The sequence below is a fragment of the Abrus precatorius genome, unplaced genomic scaffold (assembly GCF_003935025.1).
Source record: "Abrus precatorius isolate BTA unplaced genomic scaffold, Abrus_2018 Scaffold8, whole genome shotgun sequence".
NCBI classification, from domain to species: domain Eukaryota; kingdom Viridiplantae; phylum Streptophyta; class Magnoliopsida; order Fabales; family Fabaceae; genus Abrus; species Abrus precatorius.
The window spans coordinates 37,587,809-37,614,559 of record NW_020874428.1 but is presented as its reverse complement, the minus strand read 5'-3'; the positions used below and the strand labels follow the sequence as shown (position 1 = coordinate 37,614,559).

The following is a 26,751-nucleotide window of genomic DNA, read 5'->3' as shown; positions in this document are numbered from 1 at the left end:
AACAATCAAAATAGTGAAATTCGCTGAATACTTCTATTTTAACTGTCATGTGGTCATTGGTCACATCGGCCATTTACATTACATTGCCAATTGGGTGACAGAGCAACAATTTTTATGTACTGTTGTCCACCTTGTGTTTAAATTACAGTTACATTTGGAGGATTTCTGGTGTGTGTTTTTAAAATTGAGCTAGAATAAACTTTATCATGCAGAATTAATTTTGTTTAAAAGTGAGGGTTAGGATGTTGAGTAATTACCACTCGGTCATTGAGTGATCTTGTTTTCATTGTGAGAGATTTTCTTTCTTTTCTTCTATGGATCAACTTTTGCCTTTTTCCTTTTCTTCCAATTTTGTATTACATGGGTAGTCTTTATTAATGATGTATTGGCATAGGTTGAACATTGTGTAGCTAAAGTTTGGGGAGATAGTTGTCTTCGTTAAGTTTAAAAGAATCTGCATTTGAAAAAATATAATATTTTACAACATGTTAGTTTGTTAAAACTGCAGTTATGGATCAACCATCTCATCATACATGAAGAATATCATATGTATCTTGAAACAGAATGAAAACATAACGATGTGTTGCATTACATTGTGTTAATTATAATTACAATAAAGAGATATTTATAACAAGAAAGGTAACAAAAATATATCAGAATTATAATTTTAATGGATGCTTTTCATCTTAATTGTGAATTTGAAGTAAGTAAATTATGTTTGGAAACTTATCTTCTAAAAGTAATTTGATAGTAAAATTTAGTATAATTTTTTTTAATTTAACGCAAAAGTTACAATTTATCAGTATGGTACAAACGTAAGTTTTAAAATTTATTCAATTTCAATTGAAAACACTCAAATATCAATTTTTTTAAGCACGTAATTAGTGAAATTTGAACCCATTGAAATATATAACTAAGGAACACTTATTTATTTTAAGAGAAATATGTAACTACATTTTATAGTTTACTAACATATTTTCTCTTAAAAAATATAGTCCACTAGCAGGTTCATTAGGTAATTATAATTTATAAATAAATAAATATGACAGTCTGTACGTAAATGTATAATAATATTAATGAGTAGTACTTGTATATTCAAAATAGTTAAAAATACATATTTTAATTCTTTATTAAAATACTATAGTAAGAGTTAAAATAAAATTATTATTTCTGAATAATTTAGTATATTAAATAATCTTTTTTAAAACTGTATCAATAATAATAATAATAATAATAATAATAATAATAATAATAATAATAATAATAATCAAAACATTGAATTCCATTAACACTAATTTGCTCTCATTATACTATTATAATATAATTAGATTAGAATACAATATCTTTAGAGCAAACTAATCGGTCTTTTAGCATTCACTTTTAAAGAATGGCGCAATGTTACTCTTTATTTTTAATTTAAATTTTTTAAAATTAATTATACATATCTTCTTTACAATTACATTTTTTTTTATTTTAACTTAAATTTTATTTTTTATAATTTTTCATGCATATTTTTTGTTATAATAAACAAGGTTTAAAAGTTTAAGACAGAACAAGCAAACCACTTATAAATATTAAATATTTTAAATTTGATTTAAATATTATGATTTTGAGTGTAGGCTAGATCTTAGAATGAGAGAAAAAAATTATAAGTTTAAGTAATTTATTTGTCTAAAACTTTTCATAATTTAGACTTATAATTATCTAAAAATTATTATTAATTTATAAATGTGTGATTCTTTATTATCTAAAACTAGCTCTCAAATTCGACTAGTTTCAGCCTATTTTTGACTTACATTTTAACTATCTTTTCTTTTTTAGCTTAAACTTGTGTTTTAAATTAGGTTTCTTCCTCTGATCTTGTTTTTCTTTTTATTACCCTAACTTATACTCGTTTTTTTTTTAATGCTACTTCTAATTTTTATTTTTATTTTTGCACTTTATTTTTTATTTTGGCTTGAGTTTTTTATTTTGGGCCTTTCACTTTTTTTGAACTTCCTAATTTTTGTTTATTCATCTTCAATACAACATTAAAATTTTAAACATTAACCTAATCCAACTAGAAATTATTGTATAGTTCAGGCCATGTGATTTCAAGCACTCAAATTTGAATATGTGTAAAAATTATATACATATTGTTTTCTCCAATCCAAGAGTATGGACAGAAAGTAGATTTTTAAGTTTTTTCATTTAGATAAAATGTCAATACCATATTAATATCAAGACGTGGGCCGAATCCAACAGTAAGTATAAAATCCCCTTCTGATGCATTGTAAACCAACAGCAGGGGCAGTTGAAAGTTATTACCATGTTTATAGTAGTTGTAAGAAGCAGTTATTGTAAGAAAATGACATTTACACTTTGTTTGGATGTGGAGGAACTAGAGAGCAGAGAAATATTAGTATTGTTTAGATGTAATTAAATAAGTGAAAATAGATAGGAAAGAAATTTAAAAATTTACTTTCACTAGTTTGGATGAAGTGTAAAATAGAAAGGAAAAACTAAATATAATGTAAAAAATTTTATTTACCCTTGACAGATAATCCTTTTTTTATTTATGGTTATCATTTCCGGGTCACAAGAATTACTTGAGGTGTAATAAAATTAAAAGTTCAATTTGGATATATAATTCATGTTTGCCTTCTCACTTTGTACAAAATATACTTCATCTTTACTATGCATTCAAACGCAGAAAGTTAATGTTTTATCCTTCCATTTTCATATTTATTAAATTTCCTTTCCATTAATTACACCGAAACAAACAGTGTTAGACAAGAAGCGCAGAAAAGGAGCTAAAACATCTTATGCTAACTATTCATTGATGTTTTTACAGCCTTCGATTATTCAAGAATAGCAAAAGGTTGAAATGAAGTTGACGACCGATTTTCTCCTTGGTGAAACTTCACTGATCAGTGCAATACATTGGTATAGAGAATCCACCAAGAGTTGTTACCCAATTTTCTATGAAGAAATTGTATTTTTATGTTGAATTGTGTCATCCTTTAAAATTGACTTTATGAAACTAAAAAGATCTGAACTATTTTTCTTGTTTCTAATATAATAATTTTTTAAAACATTTTTTATTTATAATTGCTTACAACCAATACTAAGAATTGATGTTCACAAACAAGTTATTTTCAACAGGTATCTCCCGACATTTCTTGTTTGCTTTTAAAATAATGAAAGACAATGCAAAATACAACTAAAACACTAACTATATATTATATTATAGCTATTCACGACTTTACTCACGAATGAGAATTGTATTTTTACAGGCAGAAAAAATAGCATTTATAATCCTACGTCTTACAATTGAACAGGTAATTATCGTGTAATAATGCTTTGATTGGTATTACATGGCCCTTAAAAGGTAAAAATGGAAGACCACTAAACCCATTTAAGGATCAGCATGACCAGGAATGTCATCATCACTAGATTCACTTTCTTCTTCACTGATGTCTTCCTCATCTCCACTCTCCTCACCAGCTGTAGAGTTGGTAATGTTTTCCTTCTTAGCATACCGCTCACAATACTCTGTCCCCACAAATAGCAGTACAATTTTTTTACATATCTTTTGCCCCCATTCACCAAACGAACATGATTTAAAAGAAAAATAAAATCCAAATATTGAGAAATATATGAATCATCTCGAGTACAAACACTATAATCACTTTTGAATAGTTTACAGGGTTTGCTAAAAACATGTTAGCACTAAAACCATCGTTTGATACAACTTCGCAGGTGTTAGGATATCAAAATCTAGATGAGTTTGGGCTCAAGAGGTTAAGCTATTCAATCAGAAACCAAATAATCTATGAGATTCATATCATGATTACTATAATAGATCATAGGCACGGCAGCGGGATCATGAACTCTGATAGGAATACCGTTATAAGATTTGGTCTTAAATTATCAGAAAAGGTAAGCCGTAACAAATAATATGCTCACCTTTAACTTTCTGTTCATAGAGCTTTTTATCCTTCATCATCAACGATGCAGCATCACCATTTAGAGGATCTGAAGCATTTGGGTAAAGCAAGAGTTGGGGAAGAAAAACTTCAAAGACATTGAGAAGATCTGCAGAAACAGAAACCTTGATCATCTATAAGAAATAAAAACAAGCAAAACAGATTAGAACGTAAAGGAGAGGGGTGTTATGAGTTAGGATAGTTATGATAATATTCAGCTAGTTGGTTAGTTAGGGAGTCAGTATGATAAATAAATGATAAAATTAAGAAAAAAAATGCCTCATTTATTCTTGTATCATTTAAAAATTGCGCTTTTATTCTTTACGACAAGAGAAATCCTAAAGAAGAAAAAACCCTTGGAGGAGAGAGATCTCTCATTCTCTCCTATTTGCTGTTCTTTCCATTCAATTTAATAAAATCTTTCTTTTCTTTTCCATTTATATTCTTAATTTCTAACTATGACCTAAACACATAAGAAGAGGTCAATCCAAAATACCAGTCCCATGATTTAAAAACTAGAGAGTTTCTTATTCTACTCTATGTAAGATTCATAATTTTGCCACCCCCTTTAAGGAAATCTTTCTTTTCTTTTCCATTTATATTCTTAATTTCTAACTATGACCTAAACACACAAGAAGAGGTCAATCCAAAATACCAGTCCCATGATTTAAAAACTAGAGAGTTCCTTATTCTACTCTATGTAAGATTCATAATTTTGCACCAGTGTTTATGGCAGCCTCACTCTATCAACAATGACTCAATGGTAGTTATTTATCCTATGACAGCTTCACTCGCCTATCAGTATTTGAAATATTGTGCCCTGATCTACCCTTTAAGTAGCCCTTTTCATAACCTAGCTCTCAACAAGAGCACTAATTATTATGACTTGAGTACATAAAGAGAGTTCAACCTAAAAACCTAGAAGACTATTAGATGAGAGAGTTCTATGATTTAAGTATCACATTGAACTTCAAGTTCTACTCAACATGAGACTCGTAACAAGGGCCCAGTAGACATTCCATATTCCTACTGAAGTTCATAACTTCATACAGATAATTATGTACCTACATATGTGCATACATGCAAAAGAATATGACAAAACACTTCAAACGTTCACTATGAAAAGCCTACAGTAATAACTGAATTACCAAACATTGGACTCCAAGATTGGTTAATGACATCCAAGCACACAGAGCCAGATCTGCAGTTGACGAAAGCAGAATCAGCCATAATCCATGTGTTCACAAACTCCAGCCCATAGTAAGTTGTTTCTATGACTAGATACTTTTAAGAAATTCCATTTCCCTCTTGTACAAAATCCCAAAACAATGGCAAGAAAACCAATAGAAAAGCAATTTGTATACTAGATAAATAAAGCAGTTAAAATCACGCATATCATGGAACCCAAATCTAAAGTATTAAATCTGTTGCCAAACCGTACGACTGCACAAACTACATTGTACAGAAGAAATCTTCACCAAACAAGAAAATACAAAATTGATAAATAGCATGTGAAGTGCTCACAACTCATCAACATTTGGATGGAATATTTTGTTTACAAAGCCAATGGAAGGGGATTTATATGGATAAGCATCAGGAAGCTCGACACGAATTTTCCAGACTCCACCTTCATAAAGACCTGCAAAAATCATAAAAATGTAACAAATCAAGGAACAACCAAACAGGTTAAAGATGAGTTTGTAGTCATGCATTCATGACCCTTTCAAAGATAAGAAAACCAATGTCAAGCTCAAAGATGACATAAAACATGCAAATATTAGATGGAAATTTATGCAAATAAAGGTAAAGGAACTTATTAAAGTTGTTTATCCTTCCTTTTCTTGTCCTTGAGAAAGATAAAAATAAAAAGGAAAATCTTCATAGAGCAAGCATTTGATTACTAAGTAATTCTTCATATATGTACAGTTTCATCAAACGTGAGACTTAAGTTAGCCATAGAATTCTGACAGTACTTTCTTTTGGACCATGAAACTCCACATTGAATTCATTGAGTCCATCATTTATCGTCTCCACTGTATAATCACTCATCATCCTGCAAAAAAAGGAATGAATATTTAAGACATATGACTACCAATAACTTTTGCTATAGCATACAAAAATAAGAACTGAGGATGATGTATGTTGGAATTAAGTAATTATAGTAACTATAAATAGGAAAGTTAGTATCTTTGTAATTACGGTAACTATGTAACTATATATTCTGTATTTATGATCTCTATTATAAATATATGTTCTGCTGTATAGTCAAAATATACAGACTCATCCCATGTTTCTCGTTCTTCTTTCTCAACAAAGTAAATATTTTGCTAAGAGTGGTAGTCTCAGTTCATCTAACAGACATAACAGGGAACTATCATGAGCATGCATCAACAAATTAGTACTTGCATGTGCTTTCTAACTCTAGACTGATGATGGTATCATTATTAGGATAGTTTGAGCAATGCCAAGTCCCTCAAAAGTCCAAGCCTTTGTCAATTACTTTTGGGGTCCTAGTTGAACTGCACATACACATACTTCATAAGGCTCATCATTTTAGCAATGCATTTGAAGCAAGCAATAGTTACTTCATATTTTTGTTCTGGGTACATATAACTAAATTAAGTTGATCCAAGATGCTTTTCATCATCAATCACTTTATCAATTTCAACCAAGCTATTCTTACCATAAATTTAGAAACTAATTCAAACTTTGTCTGCACTCCAATCTAGTGTCAATAACACCTGTTGTTCCATTATGATACCATACCTATAAGCACCATATAGAACCAATACTGTATCTTTCCCCATAACAACCTTTATATAGGTAGCAAGAACATGTATAAATGATAATATAGCCATTGAGAGACCAACATGTCACCACCACCTAGTCTACAACCTATACTGGCCCATCGCAGGACTGACAAAGTTGCACTAATAGCACATGTCAAAATCACCACTGTAAAGGGAAAAGTATATCACAACTGAAAATAAAAAATGGATTACAAATTAAGTCTTTGATGGAGAACACTAGATGAGATTATGTGATTAAGACTGGCTTATTTTTGGAAGAAAAGGGAAGTGGAGGGAAGGAGATTGTTCTATAGTGAAAATGTACTTTGACAAGTTATTACATAGTTTCAGTTTAAATTCAATCTTTCAGCTTAAAAAAAAAAGAAGTTGCACTGGAAAATTAAAAGAAAAAAAAAAGCAGAGTTTTCACCCTGTCTCTTGGAAATAAGATAATATTATACCAGAAAAGGTACCATGGTGGTGTTGAACAGAAGGGCAAAGCACTTACGCACCATGGCATTTGCCTTCAGGCTTCAGCCAGGCAGCATCTTGATAAAATAAAACAATGCACACTTTACACACACAACTAAATGAGAAGATTACCCAAAATTGATGCAGCTATATTTTGAAGGAGGGAAGACACCGAAGGTTACTTTCACACTGATATTCTCACAAACTATCAAGAATGTAAATGAATTGAGCTATTTGTAAATTATTTGACTTTGGTTCACTAAATACTCATTCAAACTTGTTATTTAACCAAACAAACAAATTCAAGCTTAAAAAGTCTGACTCAATAATTTAAATATCTCAAACTCAAGTTCTATAAATTTAACACTAATAACTTGCAAATAGCTCGTATGTATGTATATATATATATGTATATATATAAAATAATAAATCATTTTTACGTATATAAAATGATATTTTATTATTATTTTACTTTACAGTGTAAAATGAAAGTATCTATTAAATTATCAATTAATAAAAAAGAGTCATGAGAAGTTAGTGAACCAAGCTCATATTCATGTTTAACTTGCTTAAATAAATAAGAAAAGTGCAGCATATCTTTTTATTCACAAATTGAGCAAGTTTCAAGTATTCAGTTTGCCTGGACTCGTTTACATTCTTATCACCAACACACTATGACTAAGCAAGGTAATTTTTAGTAGTTCAAGTTTTACCCCCCTCAATTGTTCGTAGTAATCTGTAGATTCCTATTCCAACAAAGAAGGGTGACATCCATGTTATGACTAAAAATCAGATTATGCAGAAATGTGATGTGATGGAGTTAAAATACTAAGTTTGTTTTTTACTGTTGAAATCTGTGTTTCACATATCCTGATGTGATGAATTTAACTTGTTAGAAAACCTAACTTCCAAGGCAATTTTATATGTGAACCGCCAGGTCATGATCTTGCCTTCTGTCAAGTGTATTATTAGTCCATGTTTTGAATTAGCCCATTTTACCATTAGATCAAATGAAACAAGGCACATACGTGTGAACTCACCATTATTAAAAATGAAGTTTCACTTTATCATTTAATCCCCTCAATTTTCTTATTTATCGCTTCATTACCTTGAAGTTTGATTTTCAATGTCTATAGTTTAGCTTCTATATGGTTAAGTATAAGTAAATATGTTTTCAAGTGACTTGAAAAATCTTCAAGGCAAAGTAAGTCAGGGAAGGTATATACTTCAAGGTAGTTAAATGCATCTTAAACCTTTATAAATATTACATTTTTTTAGTATAATTTGCAGTCTCACTTTAAAAACAGCAGTCTAGGTGCTTCCATCATATTGAAGTTTAGATTTTAAATAGGCCCAAACCATAAATGAATCTCCACATGTTAAAATACTACAAATTCTTCCCTTCAAATAAAATTACCAAACTTGCAAGCCCAACCTTAATATAAACTTGGGTTCAAGATCAAATGATATCCCAACAAAATAACCATATCACTGTGCCAAATGTGCTTCTTTCTCTTATCAAAACAATTACAACTATAATATATTTCAATTAATTTGATAATATGCTTATTTAAATTCCACATCAATTACAGATATGACCAAAAGTAGAGCTTATAAAGGCTTAGGCAATCTTCTCTTTATGAGCTAGCTTTTAGAGTTAAGTTAGGCTTAACTCAAATTTAAGGTAGCATTAGAGTCTATTATAAATCTAATATTAAGTCATCTATAAGTATAATAATAATAAAAAAAAAAACCTTATAAAGTTTTTCAATACAATTAACTTCACCTCACAACTTTTCTAATATAGTCTACCTAGTCCCTGGTAATTGAAAAAAAAATTCAGTTCTATAATTTTTATGCACTAGATATTCAATCTTGAGCATTAGAAGATGTGTTGAGATCTTATATTGCTAAAGTAAAGTTTATAAAGGTTAAGATAATCTTCTCCTTAATAAGTTAATTTTTGAGTTGAGTCACACCCAACCCCAAAATTAAGAATATTGATTTCCACCAACTTATAGAAGAAAGGCTACAACATTAATTGAACAACAGTGTAAAATAACTTAAACCATCAAGATAGAGTAAAATAATCTACTTACAATTTCATTACATCCATTTCTCTTCTCTTGCTGGGAGATGACATTTTGATTATAACAAATCAGTTATTTCAACCTGCTACAAGGACAATTAAGGAGATTTAGCTTTTTCCATGTACATATTTGTTTCCATCTTGACCACAACAAGAGGTTTAAAAAGAAAAGTCACTTCCAGTGTGAAGCCTATATAAGCTCAATACATTCCCATTAAATTTAAAATAGGATGAGGAACTTGTAATATATCAACAAATAACTTTGATATATTTCGAATTTTGAAATATTTGTTGTATTATGCATTTAAAACAAACACATAATTTTCCCCAAAACGATTCCCAAGATGTTGATAAATGATATAGAGAAGCAGGAACCCAAGTGTAAGAAACCTTGAAATTGTTTTGATTAGAAAGCCAGGATCAACAGATATATCCCTATTGATCCATAAAAAGAGGCCATGTTGGTAAAGATATATGCCATATATCATATGAAAATAGTAGAAAGTAAAGTCAAAGAAATAAGCTTTACATCATCACTGGGAAACAGAAAAGACTAATGGATTGGATGCAAAATTTATAATTGAGATACAATGAAGGACAAATCACAAAACAAATTAAACATTTCCATTCTATAATGTAGACCCAAACAATATGCAAAACACATATGTGAAGGACAACAACTTGAATTAAACAAACCCCAATAATTTTCACTTACTCATGAACGAACCGAAAAGGACAAAGTGAACAAGGCAAACTGAACCATTCAGTAATATGCTCAGCACAATAAAAGATCAATGTGACACTCAAAGTCACCAATACAGAAAAGAAAGAACACAGAAAGTTATGAACCAGAATATGGAAGGTACAACTAATTCTCAAAATGAAGGCATCATCCACTGGACATTTGCATCAGATGTAAGGAAACAAATAACACTATAGCAATGGTTAAATTTCTGCTTTCTTGTGGTACTAGTAGATTACTACGTGTAATAACCAACACATTACATTACAAACTTGACAGAAAGATAGACCAACTTTTGAGATATATACTAAATTGTTCTGATGCTCATCGCACTGCATACTCGTAGAAGTTTATGAGCAAACTTAAACTAAATTCCAATAAAAAGATGAACTTAGTACTGAAGAATGCATCAAATGGTGAAAAAAAAATCCATTACAATGAGACAAGCACCTAAGTGAACAAAAATTGGACAAACATTTTTATTTTTCAAAGTTTTGAAACGCAGAGTTAAAAGCTTAAAAGGTGAACACTGAGCAACAGTAAATAATGAACGGGACTCGGAAGTTATCAAAATATGCCGCAAAAAAGAGCTACACAAAGTGTGTGATACACAATATGGCAAAACTGCACGCTTCATTTGGAACGAAGTGCAAATACATTAAAGCTAAAATCTTTGCAAACACAAAAAAATGCCCAGAATCATTCATTTTACTTCGATCAACTTCTCAGCACCCAATGCGACAATGAGAGGCAAAACGAGGAGATAAACATATTTGCATTAACTAACTAATTAATTAAGAATTAAGAACAATACCAATAAAGAATGTTACAAAAAAAAAATCATATAGATTCTGACGCAAAGATCTATGGTGGACCCATTGAACGAAAAAAAGAAAGAAAGAAAGAAAGAATCGTGCAATGTTGAGTATGCTTCAATTAGTGCAGAATGAAAAGGCAGAGAAGAGAAAAGAGGAAAGGTGGATTGGTATGTGACAAGTGAGAACTAAATTTGGGGGGGAAATGGGGGCTTGCCTGAAACCCTGATGGCGTTTGGCGATGGGAGAGAGAGAGAGAGAGAGAAAGGAAACGAAGGGAAGAGAGGAGGAACAGATATATAGGGAGGAAGTGGGGGTGAGAGATAGAATGTCGACGTCCGACATGCCACGTGTTCTCAAAAAGTTACGGCAACGTGGCATTCCTGTTTCACCATTTTTCTGGCGTGTGCTATTTCATAATTACGATTGACATTCAAATTTATTATGGCGTGTGCTATTTTGTAATTACTATTGTCATTCAAATTTATATTCTTTATAAATTTTGCTAAAATAATTATAAATCTTTTTTACTTTTTATGTTTATAATTTTTTAATTATTAAATAAAGAAAGTCTTAAATAAATTTTTATATATACTAAATGAATACATGTTTTATTTAATATGTACTTTTTATATAGAAAGATTATTAAAAAAAATAGAAGAATATAATAAAGTCTGTTTTGTAATTAGAGTCTTAAGATAAAATTTAAAGATAAAAAATAGCATTGAAATACAATAAAAATATTGATGAAAAGTGTAATAATAATGATTTTGATAAAAATAAATAAATTTTAATTAATATTCTTAAAATAATAATTAATATATATCTTATTTATTTTAGTTAATTTTAAGCATCTAACATGATGTATTAAATATTTTTAAATAATATTTTTGAGATATTTTGTAAGGCGAAATCATCGTTTAAGAGATGAAAATAAAAACTTATATTAGAAAGGGTCGTGATATACTCTTTCTATAATTTTCAAGGCACCCTTAACATGATTTTAAATTTTTAATCATTATTTTAAGAATACTAATTAAAGATATTAGAGTATGTTTGTATTTTTTTTAATTTTTAAATTTTAAAAATTATATTTTAAAATAATTTTAAAAACTATTTTAGGAAGAAAATGAAAAAAAAAACTTATTTGTTAGTTTAATTTTCAAAATTATTTTTAAGATGATAAAATAAAAAAATCAGAATACCTTAAAACTGTTTTGTTTTTAAATTTTATAAATTAAAAATTATTTTTAAAAAAAATTATAAAACTCATCTTAACAAACAGGTCTTTTTTTAAAAAAACTTTTAAAAAGAGAAATTTGTTTTTAAAAGCATAAAACAAACAAGTCCTAACTAGTATAACCTATTTTGTAATACAATTTTTTTTTTTACGACCATTGTTTGACGTGTAAGATATGACAAGGGCTTATAATATAAAATTTAATTATATAAGGTCTTGATAAAATTTTAACATAATGTAGAGTTTGATATATTATAATTATATTTTATTATATAGTACAAATAAGATAAAAATAAATATTTTCATATAAAAAAATTTCCTTAAAATTACAGTATATTTATCAAAATTTGGTATGCTTTACTTTTTAAAAAAGGTCTACAGAAAAAACAAACCCATGACCACTATCTATATTCAATTAAAAACTTATCTAGTTCTCACATTACAAGATTTACAATTTAATAGCTCATGGTAGCTTTTACAAAATAAAAAATGTCAGAATTGATTGTAACAAAGTACCATGCACTTAATTTTTAAAATTAAAAATTCTTTGAAAATATATTTGGTTTAATAATTTTGGTTCCCACAAGCATCTTTATTTTTATGGAGTGAACTTCATAAGTTACTCACGTCTAATAATACTAAAACATAAGTTGATTCGGATGGTATGTCAATAGATACCTTAATTACTACCTATTATGGATGTTAATTTAGGTAAGATCAGTTTATTTCTGCTGGCCAACTAGCAAATATGCTAAATGTAAGTCACTTACATTGGACCAAGTATAGTCTAAACTTTGAATCGATAAATTTAATCAGAGCTAGTCCACGTGGAGTACTAGTGATTCAATTAGTTTGTTAACTTGTATTTTTTTTTTTCTATTTAGTTGAATAATCATGGCAAAACAATAATAATTCTAGGTAATTTTATTAACTTTAATTCAAAAAACTAAATTAAATTTCAAGATCAAGATATATTATACTTTAAAATACGAGTAAAATTGATTGCTTCGACAAGCGTCTTTACTTTTATGAAGTGAATTTCAAAAGTCACTCACATCTACTAATACCAAAATATAAGTTGATTTGGATGGTATTATCAATATATACCTCAATCATTACTTATTACGGATGCCAATTTAGGCAACATCAGTTTATTTGTGCTAGCCAACTAGTAATTATACTAAATGTGAACCACCTACACTAGACTGAAACTTCTAATTGATAAATTTAGTCAAAGCTAAGTCCATGTGGATTACCAGTGATTCAACTAGTTTTTTGACTCGTACTTTTTTATTTAGTTGTATAATCATAGAAAAAAAAATATTAATTCTACATAATTTTATTAACTTCAATTCAAAAAATTAAATTAAATTTCAAGATCAAGATATTTTTTTACTTTAAAATATGGGTTAAATTGGTTACTTCCAATTGTTTTGAAATATCTCTCTTCCAATTCAATAAAGTTGTGTTTAAATAGAAAATTATAAAATTATTAAAAATATAAAATCAATGATGAGAGATGCTTAAAATGAAAGTAAATATAAGAGAAGTTATAAAATAAATACAAAAAATTAAGTATAATAGCGATATTTTTAAATTATTTCTAAAGATAAATCATTTAAAATTTCTTCTATTTAACATAAAAACTATTTTGTTAAAATTCTACAATATTTTAAAAAAAATTCTTATTATCTAAATACACACAATGTAGTAATTTTAAAATACTCTACACAACTTAATCGCTATAATATTAAGGATGGGTGCATGTAAATGAATAAATAAAAATACAACATTTAAATTAATAAAAAAAATTAGAAGTATTTTTTAATACCTTTTATCATATTCGGTTCAAACTTTTTTGGTGAAAGGAAAGGAGAGAGGAAAACCATCGCTTACATTTTCAATCTAATTCGTTGTATATAGATGTTAAAGCATAATCCTCTCAACTCAGCTAAGATGATTTAATTATGAAACACGGATTGTGAACGTGTAAATTTGATCCCACACAACGCGTTCTATTGCCTTTTTCTCATCCTTCATTTCTTTTCTCCCTTCAATTTTGAAAGGCTCAAGATGAAACTCTCCCCAAAAAAAATAGAGTAGCAAATTTCAAGTGTAAGAATGACATTACTGGTTTGGGAATCTGGCCTCCATAATGAAGATGATTTTGTAGCCATGTAAGCCCTATTTTCATTCTGCTTCTCCGGATGCCACCACTCAATTGGGAGTCTTTTATTTTATTGAAGAACTGTGTATAAAAAGTACATTCAGAATAATTCAATAGTTTCAAAAGTAATATGTTGGCAAAGAATTTGGTCCTAGAATGACCAAATTCCACATCACATATACCAATAAGCCAAGCAATTACAAAGTTTAACTTGTTTTTAGGCCATTCAAAGTTTAACTCGATTGCCAAGGATTCTCTCCATAATAATAGGCAGTTCCAACCATGAGCGCCACTGTAGCACCTTGGACAACTACACGAGCCCTCATTAACTTCTGGCCTAAGTTTGAATTACCTTGTCTAAAACTGATTAAGCCAGCCGTTAGCACACCAGCAGTAATAAGTGCACCTGAAATTAACACAGCAAAGTTAGCCCAAGGACACTAACCAACAAAAGTTCAATGACAAGACAAGAAAATCATAAAGAAGAACCACCTCCAATCACAAAGCAATGTGAAAACGGTGCTCAATGCCAATTCCTACTCCATTGCACATTACAACTTATATTTGAAATAATCAAATTCCTTGTCTCCTCTTTTGTAAATGCAAACAGAGGCAATTTTGTCCACATATTTGCATGCAGGGTGAAAGAGCGTCATTAGAAAGATAAACCCCTACCAGAAGGCTACTGTTACACTCTCTGTCATTCACATTTAATCAATCCTGAAAAACTGAACAGACTATTTGTTCCTACCCTAGAAGTGAAAATGGGATTCCCAAACCCATTAGCGTACAATGATCAGCATCAGCAATCAAGTGACTTGATAGATCACATAAAAAGTTAGTAAATTCAAGCTTTATGTATAAACTATAAAATTCAGCAAACTCAGTAAAATTATTGCACCAATAGCTCACCTTCGAGAGCAATGGTCAGGTAATAAAACCCAATCGCATAGGGTGAATTTGCAAGACCTTATACAGAGCTAATAAAAATAACTTATAACTCTCATAAACTCTTTTCAGCTTACTCCAATAAGCTTCTTCATATAGCTTATCAAAATAATCAATTTTCAACTTATGTCAATAAGTTTCTGGGTCTAATTTATGATCTAAACGCTTAATTATGTTATTACTCAAACGCACCCATAGTCATACAAGCAGCTTCAGTACATCAAGAAGCCAACTGAAACTGGTAAATCTTAGCTTTTCAAGTTATGAAACGTACCGATGATACAGCATAATTTTTCTACTCAACTCTATTAAACAGGAACAGTTCCAAACTATATATATATATTTTTTTCGTTTTCTTTCTCATTGCACAATTTCAGTGGCACAAATTATCTTTACCCTCCTTTCCTATAGCAATTTAAAATCCCCCAACAACCCTACCGCACCACCTTTATTTAGCAACATGAAAAATAGGCCACTCCTAAGTCACATTATAGCAATTCCTTACTCTCTCACACCAACGTTTTTCCCTAATTATAAACCTTCTCAACAAATTCTCCATCACATCCTCTTCTCTTCTCTTATCAGTTAAAAATTGCAAATCAAAACCCGGAATTAAATTAAAATATGAAGAAGGGTACAGGAATACAACCAAAGAAAGATGTAAAAAACTGAAATTGAATTCGCGGAATTCGAGAGGAAGGAAAAAGGTTTTATTACCAATGGGAACTAAAGGGTTCCGGACGCGCTTCTTCTCCTCAAGAAAATCTTCGAATCGGGGTTCCGAACTACCCATCTTGACGCAGAAAAGCGAAATTGAACCCTAATTGAAGAAGGGAACCAGAAGAGAGTTATAACTACAAAATCAAGATATATGGAGACGTGTTATGCTTCTGCTTGTGGCTTCCCCCGATGTGTGTGTATGCTTCGACGATGCTATTCCAAATCGTATAGCATAATGGTTAGGAAATAAAACCCCCACTTTATAGTTTTCTAATTTCACAAACTTCATTTTAACTTTTCACTTTACAAACTCATTTTTATTTGAGTCTTTTTTTAATGTAAAATAATGTTAAAAATAAAATAAATAATTTGGTTATACAATAATAGTAATGACTAATGAGTAATATATCGTTTAACATTTTTTTTCAAGAGTAAAAAAATTTCATACCTCCACCTTCACGTTTTAGGATCATTTAATAGATATAAAAAGGAAATAAGGTAAGGTATACTGTTTATATCTTATTCATTTTTTTAGTATAATTTTATTTTTTTCGGAAGTATAAGAGTTTATCTCACCCTTGTTCTATTATGTTTATATTTAACTCTTACAGTCTACCATTTTATATTCTATTTATTACGTTAAGTTTAATATGAAAAAATATTCACAACTAAACCTTTTATAATTCAACGTAAACAGAAAATTAAAAAGGTTTTCAACTATATTTTTAAAAGGGATAAATTAAATTTTCTCCATTTAATGTTAAAAAAAATCTTACTGTCCTTTCTTTTGCATTACTTTATTTTTATTAATTTATATAAAAATTAAAAGTAGTTTGTGTAATGAAAAAAGATCTACAATATTATTATGTTGACATTTAAATTAAGACAGATTAGTGTAAAGTTATAAAAAATTATAAATAGTATTTTAAAAATCTCAACAAATGTGAGTGTAATTTATCTCTTTAAATAAATTTATATAAAAATATTTACAAAAGAATAACTTTGCTAATTAATACTGAAAGTAGAGTTGGTAAAATGAGTTTGACTTATAAGTTTGACTAAAATTTATGAAAAATATAAGGTATGAACTTTAAATTTTAAATCTAAATTAAATTTTAGTAATTTTAGCTTCATTTAATAAATTTGATGCAGCTTCATCGAAGAATATTTTTTTAAGTTTAAATTAGAAATTTTTTCCTAGCACATTAAAGTTTAGGATTTGTTGCTTGCACTAAGTCAATTCGAATGAGTAGAATAGTCCATTTTGTCAACTCTACCTTAAAGGTACTTGTTAAAAAATCAACAAATAATTTTTTTATTATTAAAAATTATGCTAACAATTCATTAAAAATTATGAGAAGAGTACATCATTACACATTTCAATAAAATGTTTTAGGACAAACTTAAATATAACTTTTTAAATTTTGTTAGTGTTATTTATTAATTAAAATTAGAGTTTTATTTCTGCTTACATAAAATATAAATATTTTATTAAAATAAAATTTTAATTAATAAACATCATTTACAACACCGAAAAAACATCATAAATTTTTTTCCAAAATTTTACTATTAATTAGCATTTTTTAAGAAAATAAGAAAAATTAAACTTAACTCTTATTTTTTGTCTACGGTTGAAACTTAACTCTTATGATTGAATTTAAATAAATAATAATATTAAAAAAACTAAATATTTATTAGACTTTTATAACTAAAATATAAAAAGTATTTTTTAATTAAAACTTTATAGTCAGCGTTAAAAGACAATAAAATAAAATAAAATCCGTGGTAGTTAACTTCATCAACATCAAAAGCTGTGGTTAAGAGACTTGTTAAAAGAAAATAGGCGTAGCTTGAGTTATCTTCTTATGACATTTCATCGCTGTTTTTGGCCCATCATTGGTGATTACTTTCGACCCGTTTTCCATGCAGCTATAGTTTGACAATGAACTTAAATTTATTTATTTTTTATTTAAACAAAAATTAGAGAGAAAATAGTTTTGGTACGAAAGTAGATGGCAATGGCAATAATGTTGGAGTGGACATCTCACATCTCAGACGATCGCTGCAACTGTAGCTACAACAACTGAAACCAACCATTCAAGATTTAATCACTCTTAAGTACTCATTCATCGTTTTGCTTACAATTTCAGTTGGAATCTCATAGCATACAATCACGTAATGGAACTGAGACGCTATTTGTTGGAATGGAGTCCATTCATAGCTATGGTCATTGTGGAGTGCCTCGACGTGGGGTTAAGCACGTTGAGTAAAGCTGCTATGTCAAGAGGAATGAACCACTTCGTCTTTGTTGTATATTCCAATGCTCTTGCCACTTTGATCCTCCTCCCTTCCTCCTTCATCATCAACAGGTAAGAGCCTAAGAGGTTTCTGTACCTCTTACACTCACTGTTTAACTTCACCAACATTATCGACTACCTCTTGTTTTGTTTTGTAGAACACCACCACCCCTTTGTTTCTCGCTTCTCTGCAAATTCTTCCTCCTTGGCTTCCTTGGGTATGTATGTATCACATGTTGATTTCACTATATCTATTTTTCTTCTTCCTTTATGATAATAATAATAATAATAATTAAGACAATATCAATAAAGAACAAAAATTGTAAGAATTTTGTTGGTTGGAGATTTGCAGCATAACTGTCATGCAGAATTGTGTTTTCACTGGAATTAACTACAGTTCTCCCACTCTTGGATCTGCTATGAGCAATTTGACTCCTGCTGTCACTTTTCTACTAGCAGTCATCCTCAGGTAATTTACCTTATTCCCTTTTACTTATGTACAAACAATATGCACTACAGAAGATAAGTAATTTTCCTTTTCAAAACACGTTGCAAGGCATTGTTTATATTGGGCATTTCACAAAATTGTTACATGCTGCATTAGAACTGCAACTAAAATACATTATGGAGGTTCTGAAGACAATAGTGAAACCAGCATATTGGATATGCATAACAGTTGGATTATTTTGAAATCATTTCAGGATGGAGAAGTTGAATATTGGAAGCTCAATAAGCCAGATCAAAGTCATGGGCACAGTACTGTCGATCTCTGGAGCATTGCTCGTGACTCTTTACAAGGGCAGTCCCATTATCACCTTTCAAATTCAACCCTCTCCATTAAAACCACTCCCATCTTTGTTGGTTAAAACCAGTAATTGGGCCATTGGGGGTCTCTTTCTTGCCGCTGCCTCGCTATCTCTTGCAGGCTGGAATATTCTTCAGGTGATAGTATGTTTGGATTAACATTTTAATGCCTTTAGTTACACGTTTACTTCAATGATACTAGTTATAATTTCTGCATTAAATCCACATTTATAGATCTTCCAAACGTGAATCCAAACATACATGGCAGCATGACGCCTAGTTTGATTAGACATTTAGACCACTTAGTTAAATAGGTGCGAAGGTCTTCAATTTTAGTGATGATATATGAGGATATGAAGTTAATTTAGTTGAGCTTATTTGCAGGCAACAGTTCTTAAAGGATATTCATCTCAGTTGACAATAGTAGCTTTCTATTGCCTGTTTGGAACCATTCAATGTGCAACATTTTCTCTGATTGTAGTCGGAGATCCAAATGCTTGGAATCTAAGGCCTGACATAGAGCTCATCGCCATATTGTATTCAGTAAGCATGTGCTATAGCAACCAAAAAAACTAAGCAAGCAAGCACATAAATATATGATATAAATCATGGGGGCTTTATTGCAAAGCTCATTCTTCTGTGGAAAAATTGCAGGCTATTTTCGGAAGTGTGGTGACATTTTCTGTACTGACTTGGTGCATAAAAAGGAAAGGACCTGTATTTGTTACCATGTTCAAGCCTGTAGGGATTGCCATTGCTGCCTTTATGAGCGTTATCTTCCTCGGTGAGACACTCCATGTTGGCAGGTAACTATCTTATTTCTGAAAAATTTCTTTGCTATGTTGTTTACCCGGACTACAAGACTTGTTACAGAACATCCAAGTTTGTTAAAAATATGCTGAATGAGCAAAAAATATTACAAATAGTATTATTAAACTAAACATGAATTCATGAGCATTTAAACATAAATTTAAACACACATGTAACGTTAAGTAACTGCTCAGAAAAGACTACAAAACTACGTTAGCACTCTTTTTGTTCATTCCAACCATGGCTCCCACTGATCCCGATTCTGTGGTGTCTGAAATTTTAGCCTGACCAAAATTTTTCTCATAATATTTTTAACTTGGATCGTTCGCTAAACTAGCAAAGGCACTTAATAGTCAACATGCTTTTATTATATAAAGGCTTTTAATTATTTTTAATATATGTCTAAAGACAAATAAATATAATAATAATATTTTTTAATTAAAATTATAACATTTAATATTATCAATATATAAATTTTATATTTTATAATATCTAAAAAAAATCTGTCCACAGATTCTAATTGTATACTGTTAAACATACATTGAAAAAAAAAATCATTCATTTATATTTCTTATAAATGATATTTCTGAAATTTTAATTTTTAACAGTGTTATCTATGTAACCAACCACATCTAACGGATCACATAAATATTGACTGTTTTGTATGTTTCCATTTATTTAGTGTCATTGGTGCCCTAGTAATCGCCATCGGATTGTACGCAGTATTGTGGGCACAATCCAAAGAGAGAAACAAGGAAGGTTTCGAAGTTGATAGACTCCCATCCCTGTCTACCCAAGCAAGTCCCCTGCTAGAGTCCCGTGAAAGCAATGACTAAGCATAAACATTTACCAGTGTCTAACTAGTTCATCATCGTCAATTTATTCAAGTCAGCAGACACCGTTGTGGTGAAAGAATTTTTTATTTATAAGGAGAGTTTTGCCAATCTATAGTTCTGTTTTGTATTGCCTGCATTTGAGTAAGTCTAATAGATATCAAATTGGTAAAAGTAATGGCAACCCTTTACATTGCTCAGTTCCCTCAAAATTTCAAAAGGACAATGTAACCTAAGATAATTCACTGTAATGTAAATCCTGCAAACCTATCTACCATCCCTTTAAAAATGCGGAACCACGAGTATCCCAAGATGCTTTAGCACTTAAATAAAACCATCAATAACTCCAGATACCATGAAGGAAACAATCTAACTACAAAAGTTAAGTCAAGCCTACATATCTGCATCTTTTTTACCAGATACTTTGCATGAAACGACCTAGATGCAGAATCTACATACACTGCGATCCAGATCATGACTTCAGATCATCAGACATTGCTGATGGAATGCAATGTGTTGCAAGAATATCGAGGGTAGCTGCTTTTGCAGTCTTCATCCGAAGAACCACTATCTGCATAGAGTATGATTAGTTAATAAAAATAGAAGAGCTACTGCCAGTTTCACAGAAGCACATAAAACGGGGAAGGATGGGCACCTGATCATAATCTAGTTCAAATTTTAGATATTCATCATTGCAGTCCTCCACCATAGTGGCCAAGCTCTTAAGATTTTTCACAGGTTTACCATTGAAAGCAAGAACCTTCACAAATATACAAAACAAAAAGCAGTAAACAATTGAGAGATTAAGCCAATATAGCTGTCAGCAAGTGGGGAGAAAAACATAATCATTATCAACCTGGGTGTTAACAATATCTTCGTATCCAATGTTGATATCGGCCACCAGAACCTTTCATGTGTCAAAGAGATAATAAGATTTGATAAAATCTTCAAGAGGAATGCCAGAAAGAAAGGTTGACAAAGTGAGCATACCTGAGAGACCACAACAAGCTGTTCATCTGGTGATTGTGGCATTGAATGCAGCAGTTTATCCAAAAGCTTGACTGGAGCTTCATACTCGTAATCTTTTCCATACTGTTCATACATTGATAAAACGGTTGGAAAAAAATGGTCCCACGATAAAGCTTAGCAAGTGAACATTGAATAAATGAACTTACTAAATAATGCCAAAAAAGGTATAGATAAAGCTACAAGCTGCAACATACAGTACTTGTTCCATGTCTTTTTGGAGTCATGGAGCCAACCTTACAAGTACAATTTCAAACCCTTGCATGTCAATAGACAGACTAGACTTAGATTACACTTAATAGTTAACACATCGAGATACATACTGAAGTCGATTAAATACACCAATTTCTATTGTAATCAACTTAACCACCAGCTCCAACTTTTATGCAAAACCATGTCCCTTATACACATTACAAGCTACCTAAATGCAGCAAATAGTCAAACATAATTTTATATTGCTAATTTGCTATGAAACCTGAACCACATTGTTAATGCATTAAAACTCAGTAATAACTTCACCATAATACATTATATCCCTATAGCATAACCTTGTTAAATGTCATAAATAATGTCAAACTTCGAAACATTTTAATAATCTCCTCGTAATGATCACCACATTCAGTTTCATGCAGCACTAATAAACAATTTTCCATTTTAGGCAGATATGACACAAGTTCAAATTGTCAGGTTAGATTGATTTAGCAAGAACATAAAGTATGAGACATTCAAATGCCACCCAATAGTTTAATTATTAAAACATAGGGATGCTGGATTAACCACAAACCTCAGAACGAAGATATGGAACTGAAACAGTTGTAAACACAAATCCTGCAATGATATAATAAGAGGGAGGCCTGCCCTTGCTGTGTACTGGAATAAGTCTTTTGTGACTATCAAGTTTAATGTCAAATTTGAAAATATCTGAATTTCGCATTACTTTTATTGCAGCATTATCTCCAGTATATTTCTGGGATATGAGATAACTGAAACCAATGCGTTCTCCATGACGAAATGGAACTGAAAAAAACCAAGATTATAAAGCATTATACGAAGACTGTTAAGCTCAATTCAATGATATATCTCATTCTGGCCACAGGAGAGGATTAATTACACAAAGTCTCATTATCGCTACCTACAAAACACACAGAAAACAGTACATTGATAAAGACAGATCTGAAGAGAATAGATTCTGCCAATTCTATTCAAATAGTTGTTGTGTGTTGAATTCTTCAGGGTTGAGGATGTTCAGATCTTTTGCAAGGCACTTCCTTAGTCATAAAACTAATAGTTTATTAAAAGATGGAGCTGAGATGTGTTCAATGAATGTTATCATTGTGTCTGAAAAGGGTCACATTAAACACTACTTTCTTCTATTATAGTTGCCATCAAATAAGAAAATGATAGGTCCTCTCAAAAAAATCTTAGTAGCTGAACAAAGTGCACGCAAACAAATATAAGCTAATAATGTGCATAAATGTATTAAGAAACTGAGCAGAACAACTCACCAGTTCCATCATTGGCAATATCAACTCCATCAAAGCTAAGGATAACATCTGATGGCTTCAAAAACTTAGATTCTAGAGCAGTAGGATCAATTCTTCTAATACGCACACCTTTCTGATCAGGTCTCATGCCCATTGCCATTCGTAGATCAGGATTTTCCATTTTCTGCCACTCAACCCCAAGAATAGGGAACCCTAACAGCAGATTAAGAAAGAAAGATCTCAGTACGTAAAACTTCAATCCTAAAAGAATTTCCCATGCTTGAGTAACAGCTTATAAAAGTGAAATCTACATCTTAGTTTGTAGCAACCATATTACCAGTATATCCTCCATTTTTCTCATAATCCTTGATGAAATGTATGATAACTGGTGTTGGAATGACATAACCTATATTCTCCACGTCTTCATGCTTGAGGGACTGAAATGCAATCCCCACACACTTTCCTTTATCATTAAATGCAGGTCCACCAGAATTGCCAGAATTTATAGCAGCATCTATCTGCAAAACCAACCTTGATGAAGGAATATTAGGATACTTATATGAATAATAACTAAATGATAATGGTGAATTGGTGATAGACCAATCATTTCAACCTAACCTGTAAACCTAGAAGTTCTGTGGAGCCATGGACATAAGGTAGAATCTCAATGCGCGATACAACACCACTAGTCACAGAGATAGTGTCTCCACCAATTGGGTAGCCCACGACAGTAACTGCATCTTGAAGTGTGGGCAACTCCCCAAACTCTACAGATGACATCCCTTGCCAGAACTCATCATCATCAACTGTAAGCATGGCTGCAAGAGTAAAATCAAATGCATTAATTTGAACTCATACTAGAAAGTTTGGCAAATACCTGTAATACTTTGGAGGTTTTGAATTAGCAATTCTATCCCTGCTCCTCCCTATTAATCTATTATCCATTATAAGTAAATAAAAGCAAAAACACACAATGAGAAGGCTTCACTCCACACAACTTATCCTTCATATCCTCACCATTACTGTTTTATGATTCTATAACTAGTTTCATATAATAGCTTCCAATATAGAAAAAACTTATGCCTATTCACTAGGTAAATCCAATTTATTGATCCTTAATGAGTCAATGTGGATAAAATATATCTGTATGCATATATTATAATTTTATTCTCATCTATATAACAAGTATGTAATTCACTTGTTCAATTACTCGCTATTATTGTGCGGCAATTCTACTCCTGTATCCATCGTTTCATAACATTAAAAGCTAATAAATTACAAAAAGAATTAACTATGTTCAACCCTTCAGCACCATGAACACCTCGTACACAGTTGATTAACTCTTCACAGACAAATCAAGGCACATAAAATTGAAGAAAGTTTGTGTTCAATAACTAATCAAAGCTTAAAAATAAAATGATATTAAATGCTAGGTTCCGCAAAACTACTATGTAATACTCTCACACAAGAAGACCACCCAGTGCCATGAATCACGACTACAAAACTAAATTTGATATACATAAAAATAAACCCAAAAGACAAATCATACATAGAACAAAATTGACAACAGAAAGCCATCAAGGGTTAGCACTTACCAATGTCACACTCGGTTCCAATGGCAAGCACAGTGGCCAAGTACTTCGTATCGGAGCCACGCTTTTTGAGCTTGACCTGAGTGTAGTGCTCCACCGAATGCGCATTGGTGAGAACCCTTCTCCCACCAATCACAAACCCACTGCTACTCGAACTGCATTGTCTCTTCCTCTGCCATGGCAGCGAGAAATTCGGTTCCGTGTGTACGCAGAACACCTTCACCACCGAGTCCATCGCCGGTAACACCCTCGCCGACACGCTCTCCCACACCGGGTCCGCCGCTTCCATGGGCGCGGCGGGGGAGATACCTCCGTCGCCGGGGACGGGGAAGTCGCCCCCGTTGTCCACCGAGCGGGCGAGGCGGCGCCCCGTGGCGAGAGAGACAGGCTTGTCGGAGTGGTTGGGGAGCTTCTTGGGGCGGCCACGGCGGCGATGGTGGTGCGCAGAGGCGGTGTTATCGATGAGTTCAACGCTTCCGACGGAGAAGACGTCGTCCATTGCAGTGGTGGTGGCGGTGGCGTTTGGTGCGGTGGTGGCGACGTTGGCGGAGAAGTCTAGGGTTTCGGGGGCGGGGCTTTTGGGCTTGCGGCCTCTCTTGCGTTTTTTATCTCCCATTTGATTTTTGGTGTATTCTTGTGATTCGGAAGAACCCTCTCTCTATGTTAAGATGTGTAAATTTGAAAAGTGTTCATCCGTCGAGACACTAAGAATGAGAGAAATAAGACGCAGAAACAAAAAAATGTCGCCAGCCACCAAATTTTTCCTTTTTCCAGCTTCCACTTCCTGTGGGGCGCTCCCTATATATTAGTAATATATCAATATAATTATTCAATTCTTCTTTTATTAAATGCATAATTCACCACATTAATAAGTTTTTTTCATCAAGATATCGGTTTTTTTTATTCATTCTCAATAAAATATCATTTTAAGCATTAATTATATACTATAATTTATCAATATTATAATTTTTACTATTATATTAAATATGTTTTATATTTAAATGTGTTAAAAAAAAGTTATTTGAGATTATCTATTTAATTTTAATTGTTTATAAAAAAATTCATAATAAATTAAAAAGGTATAAAGTTATTTATAATGAATAATTTAATTTGTGTTCAAATTTATTAATTGTTAAAGGTCAAGAAGCTGAAAATATTTATTGTTTTATCATAAGTAACAAAATCTTTTTTATGAAAAAAAAATATTTGTTACCCTTTTGATGGTTTTTAAAGCATTTTTTTTTAAAGTATATTAATATTCAGTTTGAGTAAGTTTATAAATAAGTATTCATAATCTCCCTGGTTCTAGCTGGCAAATAAAGTGAGGCCAGTTTTGGTTTGAGATATGTGCGAGTCAGTGAAACTCCTTCTAAGCGATGCCTCTTCTTGCAGATTCCATCGTTACAACGATGCCGTTGCGAACATTAGAGCCCTTTTACAGTGAAATTAATAGAGCAGAAACATGATTTACATACTAAGTTGTTGTCGGAAATATATAATGTTCAAGAGCCCTTCTATATAATTTTTAAATAGAGAAAAGAGATACAAAATATATTTTGAGATAAAAATTAGAAGAGAAATAGTTTTACTTTGAAATTGTAAATAAATATTATTTAAAAAATTAACCATAAAATATTTTTTAAAAACAAAATGAGTATATAATAATTTTTTATTTAAGATTACAGAATGGAATGTATTTATACTATTGAACGTTATAAATTTTAATTTAAAATAAATTTCTTATCAAGGAAAATAATTTTAAAATTAAAAAATATATTATTTTTATACATATTATTAATAGCATTTTGTATATTCATTAATATTCGATGATATATGTCCATTTTTACTACCTTCGTTTCTCAATTAGTCATCAAGAATAAATGCCATGTTAAATGCTATTTTTAAAAAATACTTACTATATAAAAATAAACCATTAAATGTTATATTTTTTAAAAA

At 30.8% G+C, this 26,751-nt stretch overlaps 4 protein-coding genes across 6 annotated transcripts; 1 reads left to right on the top strand and 3 right to left on the bottom strand.

The window, feature by feature from the left end:
• Positions 1–3,262: 3,262 nt before the first annotated feature.
• On the bottom strand, positions 3,263–11,146 carry LOC113846148 (ubiquitin-conjugating enzyme E2-23 kDa-like). Of its 2 annotated transcripts, none has more exons than XM_027474095.1 (7): positions 11,092–11,146; positions 9,328–9,400; positions 5,942–6,021; positions 5,493–5,607; positions 5,117–5,169; positions 3,949–4,077; positions 3,263–3,534 (listed from the first exon to the last, which is right to left on the bottom strand). In XM_027474095.1, the coding sequence occupies exons 2-7, from the start codon at positions 9,369–9,371 to the stop codon at positions 3,398–3,400; spliced, it is 558 nt and encodes a 185-aa protein (XP_027329896.1). In that variant the 5' UTR covers positions 9,372–9,400; positions 11,092–11,146; the 3' UTR covers positions 3,263–3,397. The 2 variants fall into 2 exon arrangements, with proteins under 2 accessions (XP_027329896.1, XP_027329897.1); XM_027474096.1 differs by having other exon boundaries at positions 9,328–9,403; positions 11,092–11,136.
• A 3,180-nt stretch (positions 11,147–14,326) lies between these two features.
• LOC113846149 (RING-H2 finger protein ATL48-like) lies at positions 14,327–16,183 on the bottom strand. Its single transcript, XM_027474097.1, has 2 exons — positions 15,947–16,183; positions 14,327–14,687 (listed from the first exon to the last, which is right to left on the bottom strand). The coding sequence occupies exons 1-2, from the start codon at positions 16,020–16,022 to the stop codon at positions 14,515–14,517; spliced, it is 249 nt and encodes an 82-aa protein (XP_027329898.1). The 5' UTR covers positions 16,023–16,183; the 3' UTR covers positions 14,327–14,514.
• Positions 16,184–18,127: 1,944 nt separating this feature from the next.
• Positions 18,128–20,696, top strand: LOC113874826 (WAT1-related protein At3g28050-like). The gene is made up of 7 exons (XM_027513040.1): positions 18,128–18,318; positions 18,405–18,464; positions 18,599–18,715; positions 18,948–19,188; positions 19,435–19,593; positions 19,705–19,856; positions 20,543–20,696. The coding sequence occupies exons 1-7, from the start codon at positions 18,128–18,130 to the stop codon at positions 20,694–20,696; spliced, it is 1,074 nt and encodes a 357-aa protein (XP_027368841.1).
• Positions 20,697–20,752: 56 nt separating this feature from the next.
• Positions 20,753–25,572, bottom strand: LOC113846732 (protease Do-like 9). 2 transcript variants are annotated; one of them, XM_027475312.1, is made up of 9 exons: positions 24,799–25,572; positions 23,822–24,021; positions 23,541–23,721; positions 23,225–23,416; positions 22,504–22,736; positions 21,684–21,785; positions 21,550–21,600; positions 21,349–21,453; positions 20,753–21,264 (listed from the first exon to the last, which is right to left on the bottom strand). In XM_027475312.1, the coding sequence occupies exons 1-9, from the start codon at positions 25,409–25,411 to the stop codon at positions 21,166–21,168; spliced, it is 1,776 nt and encodes a 591-aa protein (XP_027331113.1). In that variant the 5' UTR covers positions 25,412–25,572; the 3' UTR covers positions 20,753–21,165. The 2 variants fall into 2 exon arrangements, with proteins under 2 accessions (XP_027331113.1, XP_027331114.1); XM_027475313.1 differs by having other exon boundaries at positions 20,807–21,264; positions 23,822–24,009; positions 24,799–25,540.
• Positions 25,573–26,751: the final 1,179 nt, after the last annotated feature.

What these genes read in the sequence shown, in the direction of transcription:
- LOC113846148 (XM_027474095.1), bottom strand. Translation starts at nt 9,371, where the DNA reads ATGTCATCTCCCAGCAAGAGAAGAGAAATGGATGTAATGAAATT. An exon ending in GAAATGGATGTAATGAAATT is followed by an intron (nt 6,022 to 9,327) that starts GTAAGTAGATTA and finishes CTTTTTTTGCAG; the next exon opens with GATGATGAGTGATTATACAG. An exon ending in CATCCAAATGTTGATGAGTT is followed by an intron (nt 5,170 to 5,492) that starts GTGAGCACTTCA and finishes CGTCAACTGCAG; the next exon opens with ATCTGGCTCTGTGTGCTTGG.
- LOC113846149 (XM_027474097.1), bottom strand. Translation starts at nt 16,022, where the DNA reads ATGGGTAGTTCGGAACCCCGATTCGAAGATTTTCTTGAGGAGAAGAAG. An exon ending in GAACCCTTTAGTTCCCATTG is followed by an intron (nt 14,688 to 15,946) that starts GTAATAAAACCT and finishes TGTTAATTTCAG; the next exon opens with GTGCACTTATTACTGCTGGT.
- LOC113874826 (XM_027513040.1), top strand. Translation starts at nt 18,128, where the DNA reads ATGGAACTGAGACGCTATTTGTTGGAATGGAGTCCATTCATAGCTATG. An exon ending in TCCTCCTTCATCATCAACAG is followed by an intron (nt 18,319 to 18,404) that starts GTAAGAGCCTAA and finishes TTTGTTTTGTAG; the next exon opens with AACACCACCACCCCTTTGTT. An exon ending in TCATCGCCATATTGTATTCA is followed by an intron (nt 19,594 to 19,704) that starts GTAAGCATGTGC and finishes GAAAAATTGCAG; the next exon opens with GCTATTTTCGGAAGTGTGGT.
- LOC113846732 (XM_027475312.1), bottom strand. Translation starts at nt 25,411, where the DNA reads ATGGGAGATAAAAAACGCAAGAGAGGCCGCAAGCCCAAAAGCCCCGCC. An exon ending in TGGAACCGAGTGTGACATTG is followed by an intron (nt 24,022 to 24,798) that starts GTAAGTGCTAAC and finishes TTACTCTTGCAG; the next exon opens with CCATGCTTACAGTTGATGAT. An exon ending in AGCTTGTTGTGGTCTCTCAG is followed by an intron (nt 21,601 to 21,683) that starts GTATGCTCACTT and finishes GACACATGAAAG; the next exon opens with GTTCTGGTGGCCGATATCAA.